The sequence below is a fragment of the Vombatus ursinus genome, unplaced genomic scaffold (assembly GCF_900497805.2).
Source record: "Vombatus ursinus unplaced genomic scaffold, bare-nosed wombat genome assembly UNPS02014798.1, whole genome shotgun sequence".
Classification (NCBI taxonomy): domain Eukaryota; kingdom Metazoa; phylum Chordata; class Mammalia; order Diprotodontia; family Vombatidae; genus Vombatus; species Vombatus ursinus.
Genome location: NW_020954576.1, coordinates 23713278 through 23740103, shown reverse-complemented (window position 1 = coordinate 23740103; position 26826 = coordinate 23713278). Strand labels below are relative to the sequence as shown.

Genomic DNA, 26826 nt, shown 5'->3' with positions numbered 1-26826 from the left:
GGATATAATAATAGGGATAAAAGAATAAGTATTATTGACTAGAGATCAAAATAAGTATAGGAAAACCTCCTTTTCCTTAACAACCATATGAATTTCTTTGTAGTTTATATTGCAAGTTCTATCAGTAAAATTCCTAGGTGGCGTAGGTGACAGAGCACTAGGCTTGCAATTAGGAAGACTCATCTTCTCGGGTTCAAAACTGGCCTCAGACACTAGCTAGGTGACCCTGGGTAAGTCACTTAACTCTATTTGCCTCAGTTCCTCATTTGTAAAATGGAACTGGTGAAGGAAATGGCAAACCACTCTAGTGTCTTTGCCAAGAAATTATTTGCCAAGAAATCTTTGCCCAAAATCATATCACAAAGAGTCAGACAAGACTGAAACAACTGAACAATCAGTAAAATTTCTATTACTAAAAGTATGTCTTTTTGGAGTTTCTAAACTACAAAGACAGCTGTGTTGAGAATACAAAACCTTTTAAAGAGGAAACAATTGAGGCAGCTGGGTGGCGCAGTGGATAGAGCACTGGCCCTGAAGTCAGGAGGACCTGAGTTCAAATCTGGCCGCAGACCAAACACTTGACACTTACTAGCTGTGTGACCCTGGGCAAGTCACTTAACCCCAATTGCCTAAAAATTAAAAAAAAAAAAAGGAAACAACTTCTGCCCAATTCTTTTGCTCTTCAATATAGTGTTCCAAGACCCACAGTCTTTTAGTGTCACCACTGCTAGGTCTTGTGTGATTCTGTGTCAGCCATATTCAAATTGTTTTTTTCTTGTTGCTTATGGTTTCGGGATTTGACAATAATATTCCTATGGATTTTCCTCATAGGATCTCCTTCAGGTGGTGACTGGTGGATTTTTTTTTCTGTTTCTAGTTTCCCCTCTTGTTTTAAAGCTTCAGAACAATTCTCTTTAGTTATTTCTTGTATTATTGTATCAAGATTTATTTTTTTGGTCATAGCTTTCAGGTAGTCTGATTATGCTTATGTTTTGTCTTCTTGATCTGTTATCCAGTTGTTTAGTTGTTTTTCTTATGCAATGTTTCACATTCTCTTCTATTTTTTTTTATTCTTTATATTTTGTTTTATTATTGCTTGATCTCTTATGATTTCACTGGCTTTCCCTTGACCAATTCTAGTTTTCAAGGTGTCATTTTCTTCCTTGAGATTCTGATTCTCCTTTTCTAATTGGTTGACTTTCTTTTTATAATCTTCTTGTTTTTCTTGGATTATTCTTATTCTTATTTTTTTTTTTTTTAGTTTTTTCCTCAATCTCTCTCATTTGATTTTCAGTCTTTTTTAAGTTCTTTTATGAATTCTTTTTGGGCAGGTGACCATTTGATGTTACTTTTTTGGGCAAAAGAGGATTTATTTGCTTCACTATCCTCTGAAAATGAGAAGGTCTTCTCTATTCCTAAAGTACCTCACTAAGGTTGAATTTTTTTCTCCTCTGCCTGTTCATTTCTTTTATTTGTAGCATCTTAGTTTTTGTAAACACCTCTAGTCATGGGTGCCTCTGTCCTCAGATCCTCCTTCAGTTCTTCCCTCTGGCCTGGAACTCAAACTAAGACCTCCAGCCTCCTACAAGTGCCCACAACCAGCAGCATCCCTGCCCCACTGCTTCTGCATTCACTGGGCGTGTACCGGTTCCTTCTCATCCTCTGCCATGTCTCCATAGGTCTGGTGTTCCTTGTCAGCAGAGGTCCCCTCAATCTTCCCCGGCTCAGACACCGAACTCCACTCACCATCCTGGGGATAAAACTTCCTGTGGCTGGAATCAAGGCAGCCCCCCAACCCAGCTAACCGCAGGGCTTGCCTGCCACCTGTTGTTTAAGTGGACCAGGCCTGGAGATGTTTACTCTTCACAAGAACTAAACCTCATCCTAGAATTTTACTTTAGATCTTCTTTGATTATCCCAGTAAGACTCCTGTTCTGCCCAACTCTCATTTATTTTTACTTCACTTTATTATCCCTGAGACGCTACCTTATCTAATTTGTGGGGGAAAATCTTGAAAACTTCGAATTTTCTGATCTACTCCGCCAAATTCCCAGAATTCTCTCCCTCATTTCTCTTTTAAACGACTCAAGAACAATTATGTTGTGGTTCTCCTCAACTTCCACAAAGTCCTCAGTCTCATCAAGTGTTGAATCTTTTTCCTTTAATTTGTAGTATTTAGTTACAGATGCTTGAACTCATTTACTAGATCTGAAGGTGATACTTCCTTTTGTTGTTGTTGTTTTTCCTGTTGATTTATTATGTTCATGGTCTGTTAAGTTTTTTCTTCCTGGAATCTTGGGTACTTCTAGTCTCTCCACTTCCCTTTTTGCCCCCCCCCACCCCATACTCCTTATTGCTCACTTCTGACTCCTTCCCTCGATGGTGGTTTCCTTGGGGGTTATATCTCAAAGGATCTCAGCATTCTCCTACATTGGGAAATCCACAGTTCACCAGCATAGGTTTCTGTTTCAAGTAACTTTTGGGCATTCTGAACTTACCTCAGCTAGATGCTTCCCTCAGGCTTACTGGAGTGCTGCATAGTTCCCCAAATACAAAACGTCCTATTCTGTTGTCCTGTCTCACACCCTCTTTGCCTTAGTTCTTTGGCCTCGCACGAGCAATTTAAAGCCTGATGGCACCAGCAGTTCAGATATTTGCAATGCTGGTGCTTCCAGGATGCAGCTACTGGCAGGTTTCTGTTTCTGAAGAGCTGTAACCAATCTGGCTACTGAGACCTGAAGAAACTTCCACCTGAAACCAGGTCTACAGGGTACTGGAAAAAGGGCAGGGGAAAGTGGGTATGGGGGTATACGGATGAGTTCTGATGTAAGTCTGGGTCATATCCTTGGGTTTCCTAGTGCAGCCCCGCCTGCTGGTAGTATGGGAGGTACTGAGTTAGCTCAGGGTCTCTGAGTGTCAGCTCCTGGATTTCGGTTTGCTTGTTTGTTTTTTTTTCCCAACCTTCTTTAGATGCTTAACATCCTAGAACATGGAAACAGCTGAAGTTGCTTTATCTTTGGCCCATAATTTCTCTCTTGGTAAGAGTTCAGAGTCAAGGATGACTCCAAGTTTCTAAGTAGAAAAATGGAAATGCCTTTGACACAAATACAGAAGTTAAGAAGAAGGATGAGTCTGGGAGACAACATAATAAGTTCTTCTTTGGCCACATGAACTTAAGATGCCAATAGAGGATCCAAGTGGTGAAGTCCAATAGCCAAGATTATGGGAGACTAGAGCTCAAAGACATATAGGAGCTAGTTATGCGGATTATGTGTATTAGTTTTGGAGAATCTTTCTAAACCTCAAATACTTAATAGCTATTAATTCATCTTCAATACAAGACATGGAAAAAAAAGTATGACATTTACCATTTTAGAGATAATTTTTAAAATATTATTTCATATGTCTGAAAACATACATTGCAAATCTTCCAAAGTCATTCAATAAATGTAACAAATATGGAATTTTCTGAGAAGATAAAAGACCACTAAACTGGAGTTTCCTCAAATTGTTTGCTCTCCATTCCTTTAAACCGCCTTCCCAAGGCAAGTCTTCTAACCTATGACCTTGATTCCATCCCTTCTCAGTTTCTTTGCTTATGCTGAGTAGTCATACCCTAGTAAATCATCTCAGCAGATGGGTTAAACCAGGCTTCAAACTCATCAGTCAGTTAGTGGGATGTCTACCACAAACAAATGAAGACTTCCCCTGGCAGAAGAGGTGGATGAGAACAATTTGTTCCAATAGCCATGAAATCAGCTGAAGCAGGTGCTGTGCAGTAACTCAGAGCTTGGTCAGACGTCCAAGATGCCACGGTCATCATACTGCATCCCAGGCCATTGGCAGTGATCTTGATTTTTGTCCTGCCATTGGACTTCAATGACTCTGGAAGAGACAGCCAGGCTGATGACTTTCTACAACTCTGTCTCACTTAAATCTAATTCACTCAGAAGTCAAGACATCACCTGTGTGATCACTTCAGTGTTAATCTTTTCTTCTCAACTGACTTCTTCCCTTTTGTTAATATGCTAAATCTTCCCTAATTTAAAAGAAAACTTGACTGTGCTATTTTTACTATATTCAGCATACATTTGTGAATTATCACAGGCCAGTCCCCACTCCATAATTTAGAAGACTTTTTATTCCTCCACTTTTCTACCTGTTTCAGTCTTTATCTTCTTTTATGACCCAATTTAGGTGCAACTTTCTTGCTTAAACCTTTATTAGTCTTTTCTTTGTAAAAATCATTCTAACCCCTCTATGCTTCACTTGTTCTATGTGTTTATCATAATTGGTACTTAATAATAAATAAATTAAAGTTTATGGATGGAAGGTCCCATGGTCCTTTAGTTACAGCAACAAAACAGATTTGTATGTGTCATTTCCACTGATAAAAACCATATTAGTTTCTAAGGCAGAACCATTTAACAATGTCAAGGAATTCAGGTGTAAAAAAATCTCTTTTCTAGGTCTTCAGGAGCTATGAGGGCAGCACTGCAGGAGCAGCTGCCATATGATGAGTCTCTGCAGTTTTCCAGGATAATGACTATGGGCATTGGGCTGGAACACTGTTATTCCCAAAGCTCTTGGGGTCAGGGTCCTGGGATATCTATGAAGGGAAGTTTAAAGGTACATGGTAGTTGAGGTGATGATGGTGGTTTGACTTGCCTGGCACAAGCTGCGTCTGGACACCTTGCTTCTTCAGCTAGGTTGGCTTGACTTTCCTGTTGATGGCGGGAATGATTGTCCCTTTCTCCACAAGGACTAAGGTGATGATTAAGTGGGGTAAATTGGAAGCTATGATCTGGGGGCTCTTATGCTTACCTGTTTTTTTAAGACACTTGGTCAGAATTTTTTGCAGGTAGTGGTGAAAGTGGACCAAAATGATTTCTCCCCTCAGGGATGGCTGCAAGGACTGGGATGGAAACAGGGCAGGTGGTTTGTGAAGCACTACTATTTCCAAGGTTTTTGGTTTAAGAGTCCAGCACTATCTCCATTGGAACTCTAAGAGGAGGTGGTGGTTGAGGTATTTTAAAAATCTTTTCAAAACACTGTTACTGCCTTTTTATTCATGGTGTGGGCTTTCAGCCTCTACTACTTTTACCTCATAACCATTTTTAAAAATATCAATACTAACCAAACATGATGGATTGTTATCTAGGTAAAGACCTGTCCCAAGACTTAAATAACCAAAATATGCTAATTCTGAGTCAAAGTAGCTCAAAGAATAAAATAAACATTTTAACCTCAACCAAAAACTAGATAGTCTTGATAAGTAAATAAATTGCAGCAGCTTTTGAAAACTTTTTCATGCCTCTTCAAACCTCCCACAGTTACTCGCCATCCACTTCACCCTTTTAGCTGAAAGTCTTGTCTCCTATTTTATTGAAAAAATTGAGGCTCTTTTTTCCTTTTTCCTTATTTCACATTCATTAAAATGTTTTTTGCCTACATGTCCTCCTTCAGTCTTGTATCACATGAAGAAGTAGTCCTTCTTACCCAGGCAAATCTCTCTACAAGGAATTAGTGACACCATTTCATCCCATCTTCTCCAAAAGACTATCTTCTCTGTCATTTATCTTCAATAGTTACCTGTCTGGTAGTTGCTTCTCTATTGCCTACACAGTCATTTCTCCCCCATCCTTAAAAAACCCTCACTCAATTTGTCAATCCCCACAAGCTAGCATCCCATTTCTCTCCTCCTTTTTCTGGATAAAGTCCACAAGAAGGCCATATACAATTGATGTCTTCATATCCTTTCCTCTCACTCTCTTTTTAAGTCTCAGCAATATGGTGTCAGATCTCAATATTCAATCAAGACTGATCTCTCCAAAATTACTAATAATATGTTTATTGACAAGTCTAACAGCCTTTTCTCAATCCTTTTTGACTGTGCTAATCATCCTCTTCTTCTTGAAACTCTCTTCTTTCTAGTATTTTGTGATACTGCTCTTCTCCTGGATATTCTCCTGTCTGACTCTTCCCTTTCACGTCTCCTTTGCTGGACCTTCATCCAGATCATGCTTGCTAACAATGTTACAGTTTCCTCAACTGTAATATAAGGAAAATAATACCTATAGTACTTGTTTCACAGAGTTTCTGTGAGGATTAAATGAGATAACATAGACCAAGGGTTTTAAAATCCTTCAGTATCATTAAAATTTACTTAATGTCCTTTGAGAGAAAAGAATTTGAAACTGTACATCAGATAACATGTGAACTGTTAGGAAATGAAAGGCTCCTGTGCTGCAAAATTAGAAAAAAATAAGAATATTAACTATAAAAGTACTATATTTAATCTGTCAGTAACGATTAGTAAAGCTTACTATATATCTTGTTACACAAAAAATAAGGCTGCCTAACAAACAGAGCACTGTAAATCAATGTTAAATTGGTGACGAATGACAATATTTAACATATTGGATATTATCTAGTATTATATGAGAATATATATATTATATATAATTTAGAAAAATATATTAGTGCTAAAAATGTAAAAGATTTCCCTTTCAATGGGAAAGGGCAGAGAAGAAATTCTTTCCACATAACCTGGTTACTTAAATTTGTAAACATCTGATCATTTAGTAGGCTTAAAGTATGGATTCAGAGTCAAAAGAACACAGGTTCAAATCCCAGCTCTGCCTGTTATAACCTGTATGAATTTAGGCAGGTATCTTTGTCTCTCTAGGCCTCAGTTTTTTATAAAATAAAGTTAGATTAAATGACCTCTAAGATAAGGTCCCTTCCAGCTTTAAATCTATGATCCTACAAATGGCCCTTATTAATTACTGTAGTCAAGTATTTGTAGTAAAGGAGTTATATAGAAAAATGGCAATCCAAGGCAGCAAGAAATAATCTAAATGTTTTCTTTTCTTAAAGAAAGGTTGTTGTTTTGTTTTGTTTTGTTTTGTTTGGGGGAGGGTATCCATTAATCAATTACTCAACAAACTTATTAAGTACCTCTTAGACACCAGGATGCTGGGAATACAAAGACAAAAGTGAAACAATACCCCATCTCAAGGAGCTTAAATTTTATTAGGGTAAATAATATACACATATATAAATGAATACTATATGTTTATTACAGCACTTTCATATGCTATGAAAATATGCATGAATGCTATATTTAGTATAGAATAAATTAATATGATATATATATATACACACACAAAATAATTTTAGGAAGGCTCACTAACACTAATCTATTGTTCAATTAAGGCATCTCCCTACCATCAATTTAACACTTTATTTATTATAATACTCATTCAACAGCATTTTATAAAGCACCTAATATGATAAAGAATTAAATACTAAGATTATGACCCCTACCCTCAAGAAGTTTACAGTCTAGAAGGGGAGATAAGATGTGCATGAATTACTATAATACACGGTAAGTTATAAAAACAAACTCAAGCACAAAAGAAGTTGTTTCTATTCACTAGCAAGAGAGTCTTCTTGCTTTGGAGGCATAGTGTACATCAATATTAATTTTATCCAGAGAAAAGACACCAGGATCAGCAATCAAAATATTTTCTTTTTGATAATTCAGAAAATATCTTAAGGGTAAAATTTGGTTCCAAAACAACTCTTCTAAAATATGTAGGTCTTCATGTTAAAAAAAAAAAGCTTCCAAAATACTTCTATATTTATGTCCATCTAGAAACTAAACTACATGATAATCGAAAACAACATCCTAATCAGAATAAAAATAATTAGTAAGATTTTGAGATTTTAATTTTACAACTGTTTATGGCTTGCAAGCTGGTAGATTTGAACACTGTCACCGAGTTTAGTAAACATGCTAAGAAATAAGTGGTGTTGGGTGAGGGGCGTGGGTGTGTAAACTCCAAATTACAACCCACTTTACCAAAACCACTTATTTTTGGCTTGCACTTCTACCAACCAGACTTAGACGTACCAAAATGATTCTAAGTTGTTTGAAGAACAATCAGTCTACTCCAGAATTTTCCACTTCAGCAAATCAATGATTAGGAATAAAAACACATACCCTGAAGATGCAAACTGCTATTCAGCAAGCCAAATGTGGATATACAGACAATGAAGCTTGAATTTAAAAAAAAAAAAAAGTGCATCTATGACAGGGAATACATTCTAAACTGCCAGTTGATTAGGAAGGAAATTATTTTCAAACTGTCAGAATATTCTTAATGTTACTAGCATCTTCACTTCTAATATATAGGTAATGGAGGGCTGGTGCATTTGCAGCATGCCACAGATGGTGTCTCTCCATGCGGAAGACCCTAAGGAGCTTGATTACAGGACAACTTTGATGACACATAAGTGCCTTGGAAAGCCTATGGAAGACTCATGAATATGGTCTGCTAACCACATGATGAACAGGAGGCCTTTTGGCTGCAGAGTCATTCAGGAAAGGTCTGTCAGCTATAACTTTTTCCTTTTAGTTCATTTGATGACTTTATTCAGAACCTCAACCTCTATTGAGAGACAGTGCTATAAGGGGAGAAATAACAGGGCCTTTTCCTCTCTGAAGACCCAACAAAACTACATGATATGGCCCAGCAAAAGAACCTCAGTCCTTGACCTTGGCATTTTTTTTTTCTGTTCCTAATGAAATGAGTAAAGCCACCATGACCTTGAGAACGTAAAAGGTTAGGAGAGTATCTAGGCATCCTGGCATTCCACAGTCTGGGGCAGCTTATATGCCCCATAGAGCAAGGAATGGCCTTCAAAATGATATTCAAGATCCAGTCAGCAGTAGCTGAAATGAGAAGTCATCCAAAAGTTATGTCACATTTGGACATAAATTTGGATGCTTTGTAGGAAATTTCCTTATGCTAAGTTACAAGTCTTCTTCCCACCAGAGACTTAAGTAGTTTAGGAGAGAGTATGTCCCTCAAGGCACTGGGGAGAAAGTTTTTAATTGCTTTCTGTTATACCTTTGAAGCAAATATCCTTTTATAAAAGCTAAGCAATAGTAAGAGGTTAAATGCAACTGGGATATTAGCTACCAGTGGCTAATAATGGTAGGTGTGGGCAGCAGTTACCACCCAGGAGAGGCTGAAGTCATTGCCATCAATAAGACCACAAAATTCCTCTGGGTATTCAGGAATCCTGAAGGGTAGTACAGCTGGCTTGGATCTGGGAGACAGAACCAGAGCAACTTACCATCTCAAGTTCCAGCCACTGACTGGTACTCTTACTTTCTTCCATGTCTTGCTCATCTTAGTCTTCAGTGTCTTTAGCTCAAACCAATCTTCCCATTTTGAATGACCTCTCCTTCTACCCTACCAATCTAAAAATTTGTATAGTATTAATCCTTTTAATACTCTTCCCAAAAAGCCTACTTCTGCCTTACTCTGCTTCTGATATGTCATATCTCTTTAAGACATATACACATGTGCGCACATGCAAAATTTGTAAATTTTTTTCATTTGTCAATAAATCAACAAGCATTAATTAAATACCTACTACATGCCAGGAATGGTGTGCTGGGGATACAAAGACAAAAATGCAACAGTCCCAACCTTCAAGTAGTTTACTAGATATTCTAACAAGACAAGACGATCATATTATGCCAACGTACAGATAATTTAGACATAGTCCTTTACATGCCTGTCATGAGGTGGACAGTACTTTTACCCTTATTCCTCTAAAATTGTAGTTGGACATAATGCTGATCAGAGTACTGAGTCTTTCAAAGTTGTCTTCACAAAATTGTTTCTTTGTACATATTGTTCTGGTTCTATTCACAAGCAAGTCAATAAGTCAGCTGAAGATTATAGCTGATGCACAGAAGGATGTTGATGTGGATAACTGGAAGAAGAGTAGCCACTCTCTCTCTCACAGTGGAGAAGCTTACTCTCTTCAACATTCACTCATTTATCCACAGCATCCATGGTTATCATTAAACAAAGTATTAGGTGAACCTGAAAACAGCCAGAGAGGTCAGTCATGAGATTGGTGGACAAAGGTGGAGTCATCTCTGTTGTAGGGAAGGGATGATCCATAACTGACAGGAAATGAAGGAGGATAACACCAGCCAAGGAGCACATCGAACAGTCAGTGAATGAGCACTGATTAAGTATCTACATTTAATAATTTGCCAAGAATTGTGTTAAGCACTGAGGATACAAAGAAAGCTAGGCACAAACACTCCACAGTCCCTGCTCTCAAAGAGCTTGCTGTCCAATGAGGGAGACAATATGAAAACAACAATGTACAAACAAGATATACACAGGATAAAATGGGAATGGTCTCAGTGGAAAGTACCAAGATAAAAGAAGAAATGAAAAAAGCTTCTTGCAGAAAATAGGACTTCGGTTGAGACTTAAAGGAAGGTAGGAGGCATTTATGAGGTTGGAGAGATTCTGGCATGGGGAAAAGCTAGTGAAAACCTTCAGTTTGGAGACAGAATCTGTATGGGAGAAACAACAAGGGGTTCAGTGTCACTGGCTCACAGAGTATGTGAAAGAAAGTAAAGTACAAGAAGACGAGAAATGTAGAAAAGAGAGGTTACGAAATGCTTTTAAAACAAAATAGAAGATTTTGTAGTTTATTTTGGAGGTGAATGAGAGGCCCCTAGAGTTGATTGAATAGGTCAGATGTGATCAGATCTGTACTTTAGAAAGATCAATTTGTGTCTAAAGGCCTAGGGAAGATGAGATTTGAGGTAGGAAGACACCAATTAGAAGTCTCTTGCAACAGTTCAGGAGTGGGGTGATAAGGGACTATACCAAGGCAGTAGCACTGTCAGAGAAAAGAAGGGGATATATATGTATGAGCAGAAAGAATACAATGATATCAAAAGATGACAATTGTAACTTTATAGTGTCAGAAGCAAGAGCTGTCACTTGCAGACACGTGTATTCATCATGTATGGATTACCTACAAAATTCATATAAAGATACACTCTTCATACTGAGTACGCATGTATTTGTGGAAAAGCCAACACAATGATTATGGAGATAATAGCATATTATTATATTATACACATTGGCATTTAGTTAAAATACCTTTGTTATGAATTGACTGGCAAAAAGCGAAATACTGGTAGGGGGCTTGCTGAATAACAGTTTGGAGAGAATGCTAACCCAAAAAAATAACAAGAACCTGGCATAGCTAACTGGGGGAGTCTGAGGTAGGATGTCAAACATATTCTATACAAATATGACTTCTGCTTTAATTTGCCTTGGTAATAAGAAGAAATATATGGTTGAATTCTTCTTGTGGTATGTCAAATGAGTTGTTAGGCAGAAATCACTGAGGAAGGAGGTCAGAGAAGTTTATTTGAGGTATAGGCATTTTCTATGAGCATGGTTCTATTGAAAGTATCCATTTTCTCCCACTGGAAAGTTGTTTAGAATATAGAAATAAAGAGGAGACTTGAACCCAGGTCTTCTTGACTCAGAGGCCAACTATCCACTATACCTTGTTTTCAGAGTTGTATTTATGTTTATCAGAAGAAAAAAAAAGTATCCATTGCTTCCTCTATGACCAAGAACCTGAGCATTTATCAGTGTCATGGAATCTGTAGTCAATGTCTTTCCTTAAGAAATAAGAAACAAGGTTGAAATAATTTTACCATTTCTGTAAGCCTCTTGTTCAATTATTTTGCAATGTTTTACTTCAAAGACATTCTATATCTGACCAGAAGCTCAAGAATTCTATAAACAGTTACAGACCAATTTCAAGCGTCTGTCCCAATATTGAAAAATAATTGTTTTTTGAAATTTTATGTTCTAACATTTCAATGCTATATATATTTTAATTATTTGAGTGAAATATTTTTTAAGCTACAAATTTCATAAACCAGTAACCTAATGCATTCAAGAAATGGATAGTGCTCATTACATGGAATAACACTTGCTGAGAGTATTTATACAACTTTTCATATTTATACTACAGAACAGGCAAGCATTAATTTTTTAAACATTCATAGACTTTCAGAATCCAGGTGTAAAAAATGAGTGAGAGGTACTATTTAATATAATGACCCTAAAACTTGGGCAAATGTCCAAAAATAGATATAAGCAAATTTGTTACCAATCCTAAACACAATTTTTTCAGATGTTTTTTCCTATTAAAAATATTAACTGAAATAAGTCAACTTAGGAAGTTTTAAGAGTCTAAAATTTACAAATTTTCTCTAATTTATAGTCAATAGTAGACAAATGAAACTGAAGTTACCTAAATCTAAAATAACTCTTTCTGCTAACAATATTAGTATATGATCTTAGCCCACAGATTTGGGAGTTTGTTGAGAACTGATCTCTATTTCCACAAGGATGGTGAAGAATGATCTTTGGCCCTAACACATGAATATTATATAAATATAATACATTATCTTAAAGAAATTTCCCGATCTTCAGGGCTATTTTTCCTTACCTGTGCACATAATGTAGCTGATGCACTGAATCAATGGCTATGACCATCTCAGCCAAGTAAAATCGAGCCATATCCTCAGGCAGTCTATCTTCAAACTTGCTGAGCAGAGTAAGCAAATCCCCACCAACATAGTAATCCATAACCAGGTACTGTGAAGGGAAATATAACATTTATTCAGAAAGAAAAATTGAATACATTCCCAAGGTCAAATGCCAAGGGAATTCTTATGAATCCATTTTTTAAAAAGGAACTGTATAGAAAGATCTACAAGTGTAACCAAACCTTTATGAATATGAAGATCCTTCATATTAAAAACTGCCATTACAAATCCTCCACAGGCAATATTTGATCTATTCATATCCAATGATTAAGAAAATACTTACGATACTACTTCAATAGGCCTGTAATCTTACTAATACAGAGCAATATGCCCAAACACAGGTCACAAACCAGTCTTGACTTCTCAACCTGTGTGGCTCCTAGTGATTGATTTTCCTGCAGCTACTCCAAAGATATGTTGAAAATGTTCTTCTGGACCTTTTTCACATTCCATTGGAACCAGTACTGCTCTCAGGCTGTCCATCTATTAGCCATACTTACTATATAACCAAACCATATTTTTTCTCAAATTCTTATATACCACCTCTCGTAAGACATCTACATATAAGTACAGATAACATATATGCCAAGCAAGTACAAGTTAACGTCAGAGGAAGGCAGCAGCATTTAGGAAGAGATAACAGGATCACCAAGCAGTCATATCTGAGCTGAGTTCTGAAGAAAGCTCAAGCTTCTAAGAGGCAGATGATATAAGGAGAGAGTATAATCCAGGCATGGTGGATGGTCCTACCATGCCATAGGGGAGAGATGAAAAGTTCAGAAGACAAAGAAAGAAGGCCAATTTGTCTAGACTGCATATTTATTGAGGGAATAATGGACGATAAGTGTGGAAAAGTGTGTTAGAGCAAGGTTGTAAAGAGATTTAATTGCCCAAGGAAGGAGACTGTAGTTGATCTTGGAGGCAACAGGAGACAAGATTTTACTGAACAGAGAAGTGACATAGGAAAAATCAATACATTAGGATAGTTTGGCATCTAAGGCAGAAATATAATAGCTGAGTGAGAAGAAGCAATTGAACCAGACTTCTCCCTATTCCTTCTCCATGACGATCTAGAAAACAGATTGGTCCAAATTCTGATCTGGAAAGCCAAGAAAAAGTCAAGTGAGGCATCTTTCCAGACCACCGAAGATTAGGGATACAGAAAGAGAGGTTTGCAGACAGTAGGGAAAAAGACTGACCAGCAACACATAAGGAGATGGTGGAGAGCTCTCAGGGACAGAAAGAAGGCTAACCCAGGGCACCATGGCAGGAAGAGATCCCAGGACATCCCTGAATTAACAATGCATACAGAAATGGAAGCCATCTGGCAGTTCTATAGCCAATTATTCAGTTTCGTGTCACAGATCCAGGGAAGAAAGGAGTGGTCTAAAGTGTGGGGCAAATTAGAAAATTTAGCAGAAAATATTCTTGAAGGAAAAGGATAAAGAATTATAACCAAGAATAACACACCCAGCAAAAGTAAGTATAATCCTACAGTGAAAAAAATGGACTTTTTTAAAAATAGAAGACTTCCAAGCAAGCATTAATAATGAAAAGATCAGAGCTAGGAAGAAAATTTGACATGCAAAGGTGTCAAAAGAAGCATTATAAAAGCTAAATATCAGCAAGAAATCATAATGGACTAAAAAAGGTTAAGGTGTTTGCCTTCATAAATGGGGAGATGATACATGAAACATGTCAGAACTTTATTATCAAAGATCTCCTAAATAGACAGAGAGAATAAGTATGATCTTATGCATGGATGATCTCAAAAGAAGAATGGAGAAGAAAAATGCACTGGGAGAGGGAGAAAGGGAAAGGAAGAATGGGGAAAATTACTTCACATAAATAGAGTTTTGCAAAAGTAAAAATAGACCTAATTAAGATAAACAGGGAAACTATGCTTTGATAAAATGTTTCATAGACAATGAATATCAATACTGAACATATATGAATCAAATTGCATAGCATCTACATTCTCCCAGGAAAAGTTAAAAGAGTTTAAGAAGGTCATAGATAGCAAAAATATAATAGTAGGAGACTTCAATTTATCCCCTCTCAGACCAGTACAAACCTAACCATAAAATAAACAAAAAAGATAAGGAGATCAATAGAATTTTAGAAGTTAGATGTAATAGAGCTAGGGAATACTGAATGGAGGAAAAAAAGAGTATACCTGTTTGTAGCTGTGTAAGACAACTTCATAAAAACTTCACAAATTCAGAAAAGCAGAAATTTTAATAAGTATTTTACAAACTGTAATGCAATAAAAATTATATTCAATAAGGGGTCTTTTAAGCACACATTAAATATTCATTAGAAACTAAATAAATTAATCCTAAAGGTTGGGTGGGTCAATCATAAATCAATAATTTCATTAAAGATAATAACAACAATGAGGCAACATACCAAAATGTGTGGGATGTAGCCAAAGTAAAACTTAGAAGAAAATTTCTATCTCTGAATACTAACATCAATAAGAGAGAAAGAACAGATTAACAGGCATTTTACAAAAAAACAAACAAGCAAAAACAAAAACAAAACAAAACCTAGAACACCAACAAATTAAAAACCTCTAATACCATACCACACAGAAATACTAAATTGTTAAAAAAAAAAAAAAAATAAGGCAGAAAAGCTTTTAGCTCACTTGATGTTTGAAAAAAAGAAAAACCATATCAAAAATGAAAAAAGTGAATTTCCAGTCAATGAAGAAATAAGAACAATTGTTAGGAGCTATTTAACCCAACTACATGCCAATAAAGCTGATGGTCTAAATGAATGAGTATTTACAAAAATATAAATTGCCTAGATTAACTGAATGGAAATAGAATAGGCCCTATCTTACAAAAAGAAACTGAGCCATAAATAAACAAAAACCTAAAATAACCCTAAATGAACAAGCCATAAATGAACTCCCAAAGAAAAAAATCACAGGACAAGATGGATTTACACTTAATAAAAATGAATTCTAATACTATAAGTTGTTTTTAAAAAATAGTAAAGTAGGGTCCTTCTCAATTTCTTCTATGACACAGATATGGTCTTCATACCAAAACCAGCAAGAGTCATAAAAGAGAAAGAATACAATTCCGATGATAATATTGATGCAAAATTTTTAAATAAAATATTAGCAAGAAGATTATAGCAATATATCACAAAGATCATACATTATAATCAGGCTGTATTTATATCAGGAATGAAGGACTAGTTCAACATTACAACATAACTGACCTCATTAATAACAAAAACAACAAAAATCATATGATTATAACAACAGATACAGAAAAGGCTCTTATCAAAATACAACCACCATTCTTGTTTTAAAAAGAAGTTGAAAACTATAGTAATAAATGGAGCTTTCCTTAAAACAATAAGTAGTATTGATGAGATGTGGAAGAAGAATAAAAAAGATTGACAATGTATCAGACATATGAAGTAAGGCAGAGTGAAGGGTCAAAGATACATTTGAGATGGCAAAACTGAACAGATAGTGGTGTCTCGCAGAAACAGAATTATGAGAGAGGGGTAGGCTTGGGAGGGCATGGTGCTAATGAGTTTTCTTCGAAATGCTGATTTTAATTTGACTGCTGAAAACGCCCAATAAAAGATGGTGATAAATAGTTCAAGGATTCATCTTTATATAAATCAAAATTAAACCCTGAAGAGCTGACGATAGAGAACAAAGAAATAAAAGGTCTAGAACAGAGTGTTGGCATATACTTAGTGGATAGGAAAAGAATGATGATACAGCAAAGGAAATAGAAAAGGAGCAGTCAAACAGAAGAATCAAGCTTAGCAACTGACAAAGTCAAAGATAGTAGTCCTTAGGAAATTAGGTGAAATGAGGAATGCTAACTGACTGCAAGGAAAAATGGTTATCTCTATTTTACAAGAAAGAAGGGGCGGATTCCTGAACCTATAAATTGAGAAGAAATGTCTACAAAAATTCTGGAATTATCAATTTGTGAAAAGAACATGGTAACAACAAGGTTAAGAATAAGTTATACTGCTAGGGGGTAACTGGGAGCCAATTTCCCCACCTACCCCTAAAGAATATCTTACAAACTTGAAACTCAGGATTCTCCCTCACCATTCTCTTTGACTCTCAAAAGCTTTTTTTGAGTGAAAGAGGGGTGGGGTAATGGCAGAGCCTAGGCTGGGAAACAGCCAACTGGATGAAGATCAAGGGGAGAGACAGCAACTTTTTCATGTCTTGGTGTACAGTCTGGTTATCATCCTTCTTTATCTAATCTTGGAGCCTATCTTGATTCCTTGAATTGTTGCCAAGTTTTCATTTTTTCTCGTTGGTTTTACATCAACGTGGGTGTTGTGGAACACATGCCCAAGGACCCAAAAGCTACGCAGATATGAAACAAAAATGCCCTAGATCCATTTTTTTTCTCTCTAGCTACTTCTCTATGGCAGCATTTCCCAAGACTGGGTCTCTATTTTGAGCATAAATGGAGGGTAAGTTTGGGTGCTGACAGAAACCTCCTCCAAACCAACAACCAAAAAACAAACAACCAAAAAACCAATCTGATTATCAGTCACACTCTTAACCAAATTTCAAGACCAGTTTTCACATGAGGGAGGGGAGGAAACCTTGGGACACAACAGAGACTTTAGGGTTAATCCTCCTCACCTCCAGGCTATATTATCTATTGCTTCTTAAGGTTGAGTGGGCAGCAGTAAAAACATTCCTGCCATCTAATCCAAGCCCATCTGCCATTACCATTAGGGGTTTGAAGACACTGACCTCCCATAGAACATACATAAGCAATAATGAAAGATGACTGTGCTGAAAGACATTCCTAAGACTCTATTGGGGGGCACTGGGGGGGGTGGCATTTGCTCCCTTACTGCTGTGATTGTGGTTATAAAAAGACAGGGAGAGGGGCAGAGCCTAAGAACATTATATTGCCTCTACTGAGACTTCAAGTGTCCTGTGATAAGTGACCATGGTTCTCTGGCCCACTGGTATACCAGTCTTTCATCAGAAGTCCTATACCCTCGAGAACCCTTCGCTCATAGCCATTAATTTTTACTCAGCTATACATATATCATATATCCTGGCCCCTCTATCCAGCCTTCATAGGTTCCCAGCAAAAGCACGTTCCCTTAGAAAACTGTCACCCATTCACCTCAGTCAGATATGAAAAGGACCTTGTGCCAGCCTAAATTATCTACATGTACTACTGTGCTAAAATTATAACAATTACAAAATTTAAACATGAAAACAGAAATTTTTAAATTTAATTTTAAATTTCTGTGTAAAGATGCTACACAGCTAATTTGGAGAGGGGAGAGAATTGAAGCAGAGATACCAATTAGGAAACTACGGCAAAAGTCCTGGTGAGAGATAATGAAGGCATCTATTAAAATGATAGCTGTGTGAATAGAGAAAAAAAGCACAAAGCTGAGAGATAAAGGTAGAACCAATAAGATTAGATAACTGATTAGACATGTGAGGGATAGTATTGCTTAGGCCTGCATATGAGAAACCTGCAAACCTAAGATTCCAATTGATTCTGTAAAGTAAGAAAACCTTAGTAACAGAAATGATACCAGACATTTTCAAAACAAAAGACAAAACAAATTTCTCTAAGTAATTATATCTAAAATATGAAGTAGTATGTTCAAGAAAAATACCTAAAGTTTTTAAAACAAATGTTGATTAATATCTTTAAATTTTTATATCACTAGAATTTCCCCCATATCCCACATATTACAAATAATATTTTTAAAAGAAAAAGAATAGAAAGAAAAATCATCAAAACCAATAAATACATTGAAAAAAATCTTCAAACAGGTACAGCGTACAATACTTATTAGGTATATATCAATGTACCAATTTAGTAGATTTAGTTTTTTAGTAGATTCTGAGTTTGTTGAGGGCAGGGATTGTCTTTTGTCTCTTTTTGCATCTAAAGTACTTAGCACAGGGTCTGGCACATAGTTGGCACTTAATAAATGCTTACTGAGTATCAAGACTCGTGAACGTGAACCTCCCATCTCAAAAGAAGAGTAGGGAGGAATGTCTTCTTCTATCTCTTCTTTAGAGCCATGCTTGTTATAATTTTATAACACTTTTGATTGCTTTGTGGTTATTCTTTATACTTACATTGTTATAGTCAATTTGTATGTTGTTTTTGGGGTTCTATTTCACTTTGCATCAGATCAAGTAAATTATTCTATGCTTTTTCTTAATTCTTCATATTTGACAATTCTTATAGCAAAGCAATATGCCCTTACATTCATGGACCATAAATTGTTTATACACTCCCCAATCAACAGACACAGACTATTTTTAATTCTTTTATCCGCAAAAGTTACCATAAATATTTCATGTATATGAGGATTTTTTTTTTACTATAAATTATGTCCTTGGGCATAAGTTCAGTAGTGGAATCTCTGGGTCAAGGGATAGGGATATTCTAGTCCAGCAGATATTATTGGTGGTGATGAGGAAGGCGGTCCCTTTCTTGACAATGGTTTCTCTCCTCAATGACAGCTATGGGAACTGGACTGGAAGAAGTAGTCGGGGGTGGGGGGGAACTGCTATTCCTTTCTCGTCTTATTGCTACATCTACCTTTTCTAAAATTATATCTAATAATTATGAGGAGAGAAGACATCCTTGCTTTACTCTTGAATTTATTTAGGAAAGCTTCTAGTATATGGCCATTGCTTGCTTTTAGCTCCTAACCAATAGGACTTCTGGCATAAATAAGTGTTGCTCTTTGTGAAAGACTTTTTCCACAACTACTTTGATAATAATATAGTTGTGGAGGGATTTTTATTAAGTATGTTGCTTGCTTTTCTAAAGCTGATCCATCTATACATCCCTGATAGTAATCCAACTTGGTCATAATGAATGATTTCTTGGATAAATTGCTGTAATCTATTTAACAGGATTTTATTTGAAATATGAGAATCAACAGTCATTAATGATATTGGTCTATAATTTTTCTGTGCTTTATCCTTCCTTGGTTTAGGTACCAGGACAAAAGTTGTCTCACAACAGGAATTTGATAAAGCACTTTCCTTCTCAATTTTGAGAATTTGTGTAGCACTTGGTGCTAACAACTCTTTAAAAGTTTGACAGAATTCTCCTGTGACCCAAAGAGGACCAAAAGTATTTTTTCTTTGGTAGCTTCTTTATGGCTATTTCTATTTCTTTATCTAAAATTGGATTATTTAAGATCATTATTCACTCTTCTGTTAGTTTCGGTAATTTATATTTTTCAAGGGACTCCTCTATTTTTTTTGTGTTCTCAGTTTTGTTAGCTTATAACTGCTGAACAAGTTCTTATAAATCTATTTGTTTCTTTGGCTTGTGTTGTGATTTCATCTTGTCTGGTTTTTTTCGTTCATTTGATTTTCTGCTCCCTTATTCGTAATCATATTGGCAAAGGTTTACGAATTTTGTTAGTCTTTTCAAAGAATCAGCTTTTAGTTTTATTTCTGATTTATATAGATTCTCTGGCTTCCAGTTTATTTATTCCTCTTCTATTTTTTTAATATCTTTAACATCTAATTTGGTGCTTATTTGGTGTATGTTTATTTATTAGCTTTCAATTTTTAAATGCATACTAATTCTATTAATCCTCTACTAAATTTTTAAATTAAATTTTTTTCAAGCAGTAAAAATTCAACTTCTTGTCCTCTCAATGAGAGACAGAGAGAGAGAGAGAGAGAGAGAGAGGAAGAGAGAGAGAGACAAAGGGAAGGAGGGAGAGAGAGAGAAGAAGACACTTTTAGCTCTAGTTCCTTGAGTAGTGTGCCCAACTTTTCCAGTTATTTATCTTTCTGTTATATTTGTCTGAAGCTAAGGAAGAGACACTGAACTGTTCTTGCATTATTATATTACTATGTCTTCTTGAAATTCAGTTAATATTCCTTTATGAATTACATACTAAGGCATTTGAACAATTTAAGTTTAATATTAATGGTGGTCTGTTTTCTATGGCTCCTTTCAGCATAATGCAGTTTCTTTGTTTATCTATTTTTATGTTGTGGATTTTTATCTTTGCTATATCTGATAGCATAATTGTAACTCTTATATTTTAGGCTCATATGATATACAGTAAATTTTGTTCTAGCTCTTCATTTTTACTCTATTTTTTTGTTTACAAGTTGTGTTTCTTGTAAGCAAAAGATCATAGCATTTTTTTTCTTGTCAATTATCACTTTTTTCACTTTATAGGATCATTTAATTCATTTACATTTAAAATTATAAAAGTAAAACAGTATCTTCCCCCAGTTATCTCTCTAATAGGTTTTTCCTTGAAATTAGGTACTTTTTTTTGGTTTCTTTTCCTCTGTAGAGACAGTACACTTTGCCATTTTTTTTATTTGTGCACAATTCACTTTAATGCAGTCCTATTCTTGCTTGTTTCACTTACTAGGTTTTTTTTTCTCATTTTGTGCATCTTTTTCTAAAAAAAATTTCTTTTCTTCATTCAATGGCAGAATAAGTGAGATGTCAAAAAACACATTTAAAACAATGGGAAAGAAAGGAAGAAATCCTGTTTCAGTGATGAGAGTGGGTCCCACTAAAGAATGCTCCCAATGGGAGAAAAATATTCTATAAGGCAGATAGAGACCTTCCAATACGCAAATTCTGCAGGAATTTGGGGTGCCTACAGAAACCATTAATCTTGAATGCAACTGTAAACCAGAAATATGGGAGGTCACGGACCCTGAAAGGAGTTTTCATGGGAAATTTTGGAAGAAGGGGAGATTGAGGAAGCAGAGATAATGGGGAAGGTAAAGAGTTGTTAAAAACTGTATAATCAAGGACAAAGGAAAATTCCTACCATGATGCAATATTTCTATCTTTTTTACCATTTGAAGAAACTGGCATTTCTAATAGTGAGGGACAACAGAAAAAGGGAGCTGAGGGCAATATCTTCAAGAAAATAATAGAGAAATTATTTAGAAGACAGAACTTAAAATGGGTACCTAAGATGCTCTAATTTCATGAGGAATACAGAAACTAAAGGGAAAATGTATAAATATAAGGGCCAAGAATCACAGAACAGACAGAAGAATCTATCTAAAACAAAAAGAAAAATATAAGAAGGGAAATAAAAGAATGAGATAAAAAAATCCTTCTTAGGAAAAAGGTACAGAAAATGAAAAACTTTAAAACATACAAAACAAGGTGAAGAGAAAGAAAGGAAAGAGTATTTTACTTGTCTACTTAACTGAGAAAAAAGGAGGGAAAGAACTAGAAAACTAGAAGAAAGGAAAAAGGAATTAATAAGTAAAGCAAAACTCCAAAATCAGGGAAGGAAGTGACAAAATAGGTATGAGGAATATGAGGGTGAAAGAGAGCCAATGCGACTAAAGTTGCCTTCAAGTAGATTAAGCAAAAATAACTTAAGATACAAAAGTGCTGTTTTTAACAAAACAAGAGGTGGGAAAAATCTTAATTTAGGTATTTCACCCAATTACTAGACTTGGACCCAAAACATTACCACAGAGAGATTAAGTGAATTACTCAAGATCACACAGGTAGTAAATGGCAGACATGGGATTTGAACCAATATTTTCCAATCTCTAAGTGCAATATTTTATCACTATACCACACTAACTTAAATACATAAGCTTAATCCTTCCAAAAGAACAACTTATTAAGCAAGGATGAATATTGCTAATACTATGTGCATAAGTATGATACTTACTAAGTAATTGTCATCCTGGAAGGCATAGTGCAAAGTTGTAATCCACTTGTTGTCTCCATTCACTAATACATCCCTTTCTTCTCGAAAACATGCTGTCTAAAAAGAAAAAATTTCAGTAATTATCATATACTGAAAAAAAAATATTATTGACACATTCGTTCTTTCAAAAAAAAAAAAAGGATTATAGTTATGTCCCATTAGTTTTTAAAGCCCACTCATATGTGACATTTACTCCTTGGGACTACAAAATCAGAATACTATTTTTTCTGTTTATAATAGCTTACACAACAGTGGAACAAACAATATACTGTTAAAAGTAAATATATTTTGCACACTGAAATATCTTAGTACGGTATAAGTAATCATTGCTATACCATCTCCACTCAAAATTCAATGCATACCTTTCTTTTACATTCACGTCTTCCCATAAGTGTTCCTCAGAAAATCTATCATTATTTCAGAGCCCTTTCTTTAGGACTTTTAAAATTCCATCCCAGGTTCTTATTCAATTACCAGCTCCTTTCCTTATACATTTACTTGATGATATTTTACAGATTACTTCTTTCATAGAAGTCATCACTGATAATATGCAGCAGTTTACTTGTACCTACTGTGTGTCTCTCCATTACTTTTTAGGTCAACCATAAATATGGATTTTCAGAGATCCTGGCAATCAGAGAATTTCAGCCATAACTGAAAGAATACTAGTGTGGAAAAGATCAGGCTTCCATTTCTAGAAACCACTCAGATCAATGAAAACACTGCATAACTTTACAAATAAAATCTAGTCCACATTTCTTCATCTATTCAATTGGGGTCATTTTCATCTATGGTGTCAGTCTAAGACACGTTGTATTGAGGATTAAATACTCATCCAATTGCAATGTCTAAGCAAAAGGTCATGCACTTGATTTTTTTTTTTGCCTTGTGAATTATAGGTTGATGGGCCACAGTAAGGGAGCCCTTTAGTATTATGGGGCTTGATGTAATCAGTATAATATTATCCACCAACAGTTGCATCTAGAGGATCTTATAATCTAAAGGGAAACCTTCCATTTGAACTGCACCAAGGGTAGTATTTGTTACAGTAGTGAAATACTAAGTTAAATACTTAAATATTCAATATTTAAATATTCAATATTTAAAATATTACTTAAAATGTGACTCCTCAAAAATTTATGATTATATAATTGCTTAACAGTTATCTCTATAGTCTAGACATGACAAAAGTACTTTCCTTTGGTATCTTTCTTATCTCAATGTCTTTCTTAACTATCCTTAACTTTTTTCAAATCCAAATATGTGTTTTCCATTCTCACTACTTTCATCTTACTCTATCTTCACACACTTACTCACTTATTTTACGCAGTTCTAACAAATAAAGCACATTTCTTTCTCTACAGCCCTGCTCATAATTCATAGTGATAGAGAGAAGAACTAGACCTGGAACTGCTATGGACAACTTCCCAGATGAGTAAACTCCCTCTATATAGTGCCTTCTCTGCAACTGATCATCTTAGAAAGTCACCTAGGGCATTGAAATGTTAAATGACTTGTCCAGGGTCATAGAGGCAGGATCTGAACCGGTCTTCCTCAATATGAAGTAAGATGTTTGTGCCCTAAGCTATGCTATTTCTCATAATTCATATTTTATCTAAAGCCTTCCTGGCTTACTGCTCTAATAACTTTAATTGTACCTTTTTTTCCTCTCGATCATACTATATTCTATTTTAGTTTTAATAATTCATTGACAAAATTAGAAATTTCTTTGTTCTTTATAAACTTTAATATTAATCAAACATATACTTATATAACTGTGCCCTCAAAATACTGTGGCCAAATGGCCCAGCAGAAGCCAATGTTGTAGGAAGGTGTGACCTCCCCCTCCCTTTCTCTAGCCCACCTATTCAGATTCCAGAGAGTGGCCTGAAGACACAGAAGGAGCAAGCCCCAGGAAGCCCTTTCCTTACTCCCCATGACCAAAGTTCCATTAAGCATTGTGCTCCCTTCCCTAACTACATAATGGCACTCTTGTTATCCACAGTCCTTATAAATCAGAGATCACATACACCCATCAGAAACAGGGCCATTAACAACACCTGAATGAGAGGCAGGGACCCAGTCCAAACAATTCTTCAAGTAAGATACCAAACCACCAGCCTTTATAATATGCTCTGTAAAGTCCACCAGGCCTTGCCATCTGCCGTGCCGATCTACCCTCCAGACCTGCTGTTGTATTCTAAGGCTTCTAGGACTTGAGGAATACAACTTGAGAATATTACAAAACATACATGAACTGATGCAAAGTAACCAGAACAATGAAAACAATGTATATAATCAATACAACAATATGAATGGGAAAGAACATGAACAGCAAAAAATAAAAATAAAAATGGGATTGAATAGTGTGTACCTACAACAAAACTAGTCTCAAAGAAGACATAACTATATGAATTTCTTGCTCTTTAATGGAGAAATGTGGGATTACAGGTATAGAATGCTGCAGATGCTACTGTTAGAGTTTGTTGAAATGTTGTTAGTTTTGCTGCACTGCTTTTTAAAAAAAATCTAATGGCACACCTTTCAGAATGGGAGTGGGGTGGGGTGGAGAGGAATCTATTTGGATATGAGGTGATACAAATAGAAAAGCTGTCAAAAAAGTTCAAATAAAATGCATATCACACTGAAATTTTAGAAAAGGAAATGGACCAAAAGTAAACCATGATATCCAAACCTGACCAAAAAGGGGGGTGACAAAGCATGAGAATCACTGCTCTTGAACATGAATGTAAAAATTATAGCTTAAGGATGATTCAAGTTGATAGAGTCGTAATGGAACTCTATAAAAGCCAGCTAAGACATAAGGAGAGGGCATGTTATAGTTCAAAGAATAATAATACTGTGGTCGAAACTGTGTGACCTTGTACAAATGAAGGTACCATCATCCTTTTGGTGCCTCAGATTAATAATCTTGGCTTTATCCTTTACTCCTCACTTTCTTTGACCCTAAATATCAAATAAGTTGCTGAACTTTGCCTTTTCTACCTTCACATCTCCAGTATGTGACCTGTTTTCCCCTCTCACACAACTATCACATTTGCTCAGGCCCTCATCACTTTGTGCCTAGATTATTTCAACAGCTTCTTAATTGGTCTCCATGCCTTAAGTCTCACTGCCAAAGTGATTTTTCTTAACTTCAGATTTGACCATCTGACTCCCTTACTCAATCAACTCAGATGGCTTCCCAAGGTCTGCCAGAATAAAATATAAACTTGTGTTTACCTTTTAAAGCCCTGTAGAACTTAGACCCAATCTAACCTTTGAAGCCTCACTAGACATTCCTTCCTCTCCCTTAGTCTGAGATTCAGTCAAATAAACCTCTCTATTCTTCATTCAAAATACTCCATCTCCCATCTCAGCACTTTTTCAAAGCCTGTCCTATATGACTGAAATACAATCCTTCTTTACCTTGGCCTCACAGAGTCCCTCTCATCTTTTAAGATAAAAATCAGCCACCACATTCTAAACAAAGTCTTTCCTGATCTTCCCAAGCGCTGGTGTTTTTCCCTCTCAAATTATCCTTTATCTAACTATTTTATACCAATTTAATCTGCATTAACTTTTTTCCATCAGTTTGAGTACACAGCAGATAAATAATAAAATAATAAATCAAGCCTTGATTTGCTTTCCAAAGTGTGAATGTGCACAGACAATTTAACAATCAGCTCTCCAGTTGTAGCTGATTCCAGCATACCTCTGTTAAAAGTTCACTTCACAACATAACAAGTGTTTGGGGGTGAGTCAAGATGGCACAGTGAGAAGAAGCATTTTTGCCTAGCTCACCCAATACACTTACTCTACAACAATTCCAATGAAAGACCAAGCCAAATTCTGATAAGGAAAGCCAAGAAGAAGTCACAGTGAGTCATTTTTCCATTCCAGGGCAGTTTGAGGAGACAGAGAAGTCTGAGGATACAAGGACTAGGGCTGGCCGACAGTGTGGCATGGTTAGAACAAGCAGCATTCCTGGCCCCAGGGATGAAAAGAAAAACGAAATAGAGCACGATGGCAGAAAGCACCAGGTTAGAAAGAAATCCTAGGAGATCCCTAACTAGTGCTGGGTGCAGGAACTGGTGTCATCTGGTGGCTCTGTTGCCCATGACCTAGTTCTAAGTCACAAATCCACAACAAAAAGAGCAGTCTCAAGTGTAGGCCCATATTAGCTAAGAAAAAAGTGTGGAAAACATAGCTATATAGCTCTGAGTCCAAGAACAGGACAGCCTTTGGTCTAACATCTAATCCTGCAATGGAATAATTAGGGCAGGAGTCCCAGAACAAAGGGGAGCCAGCAGTTCAATCATTCTAAACCTGCAGAGCCTCCCAATGGACTGCATGACTGAATCCAGCAACAGTCTATTGAAATTCAATGACAGACAAGTTAACAGACCCACACCTGGTCAAAAATTTATCAGAGCTCATGGGACAGCTAGGTGGCATAGTAGACAGAGCTCCAGCCTTGGAGTCAGGAAGGGCCTGAGTTCAAATGCGGCCTCAGATATTTGACACTTACTAGCTGTGTGACCTCACTGCCTCACCAAAAAGCAAAAAAGAATTTCTAGAGCTCAGACTAGAAAGGCACTGAACAGATCTCTCACACCAGATCACACTAC

General features: G+C 36.0%; 1 protein-coding gene across 2 annotated transcripts in view; it reads right to left on the bottom strand.

Moving 5' to 3' along the window:
* The window catches only part of LOC114049605 (serine/threonine-protein kinase MRCK alpha), a 410500-nt gene that overhangs the window by 223604 nt on the left and 160070 nt on the right, over positions 1–26826 (bottom strand). For both annotated transcript variants that reach the window (XM_027870865.1, XM_027870866.1), the window contains exons 4-5: positions 22157–22252; positions 12367–12515 (exon numbers count right to left, since the gene is read on the bottom strand). In XM_027870865.1, coding sequence (XP_027726666.1) covers positions 12367–12515; positions 22157–22252 — 245 coding nt within the window. The remainder of the gene's footprint in view (positions 1–12366; positions 12516–22156; positions 22253–26826) is intronic.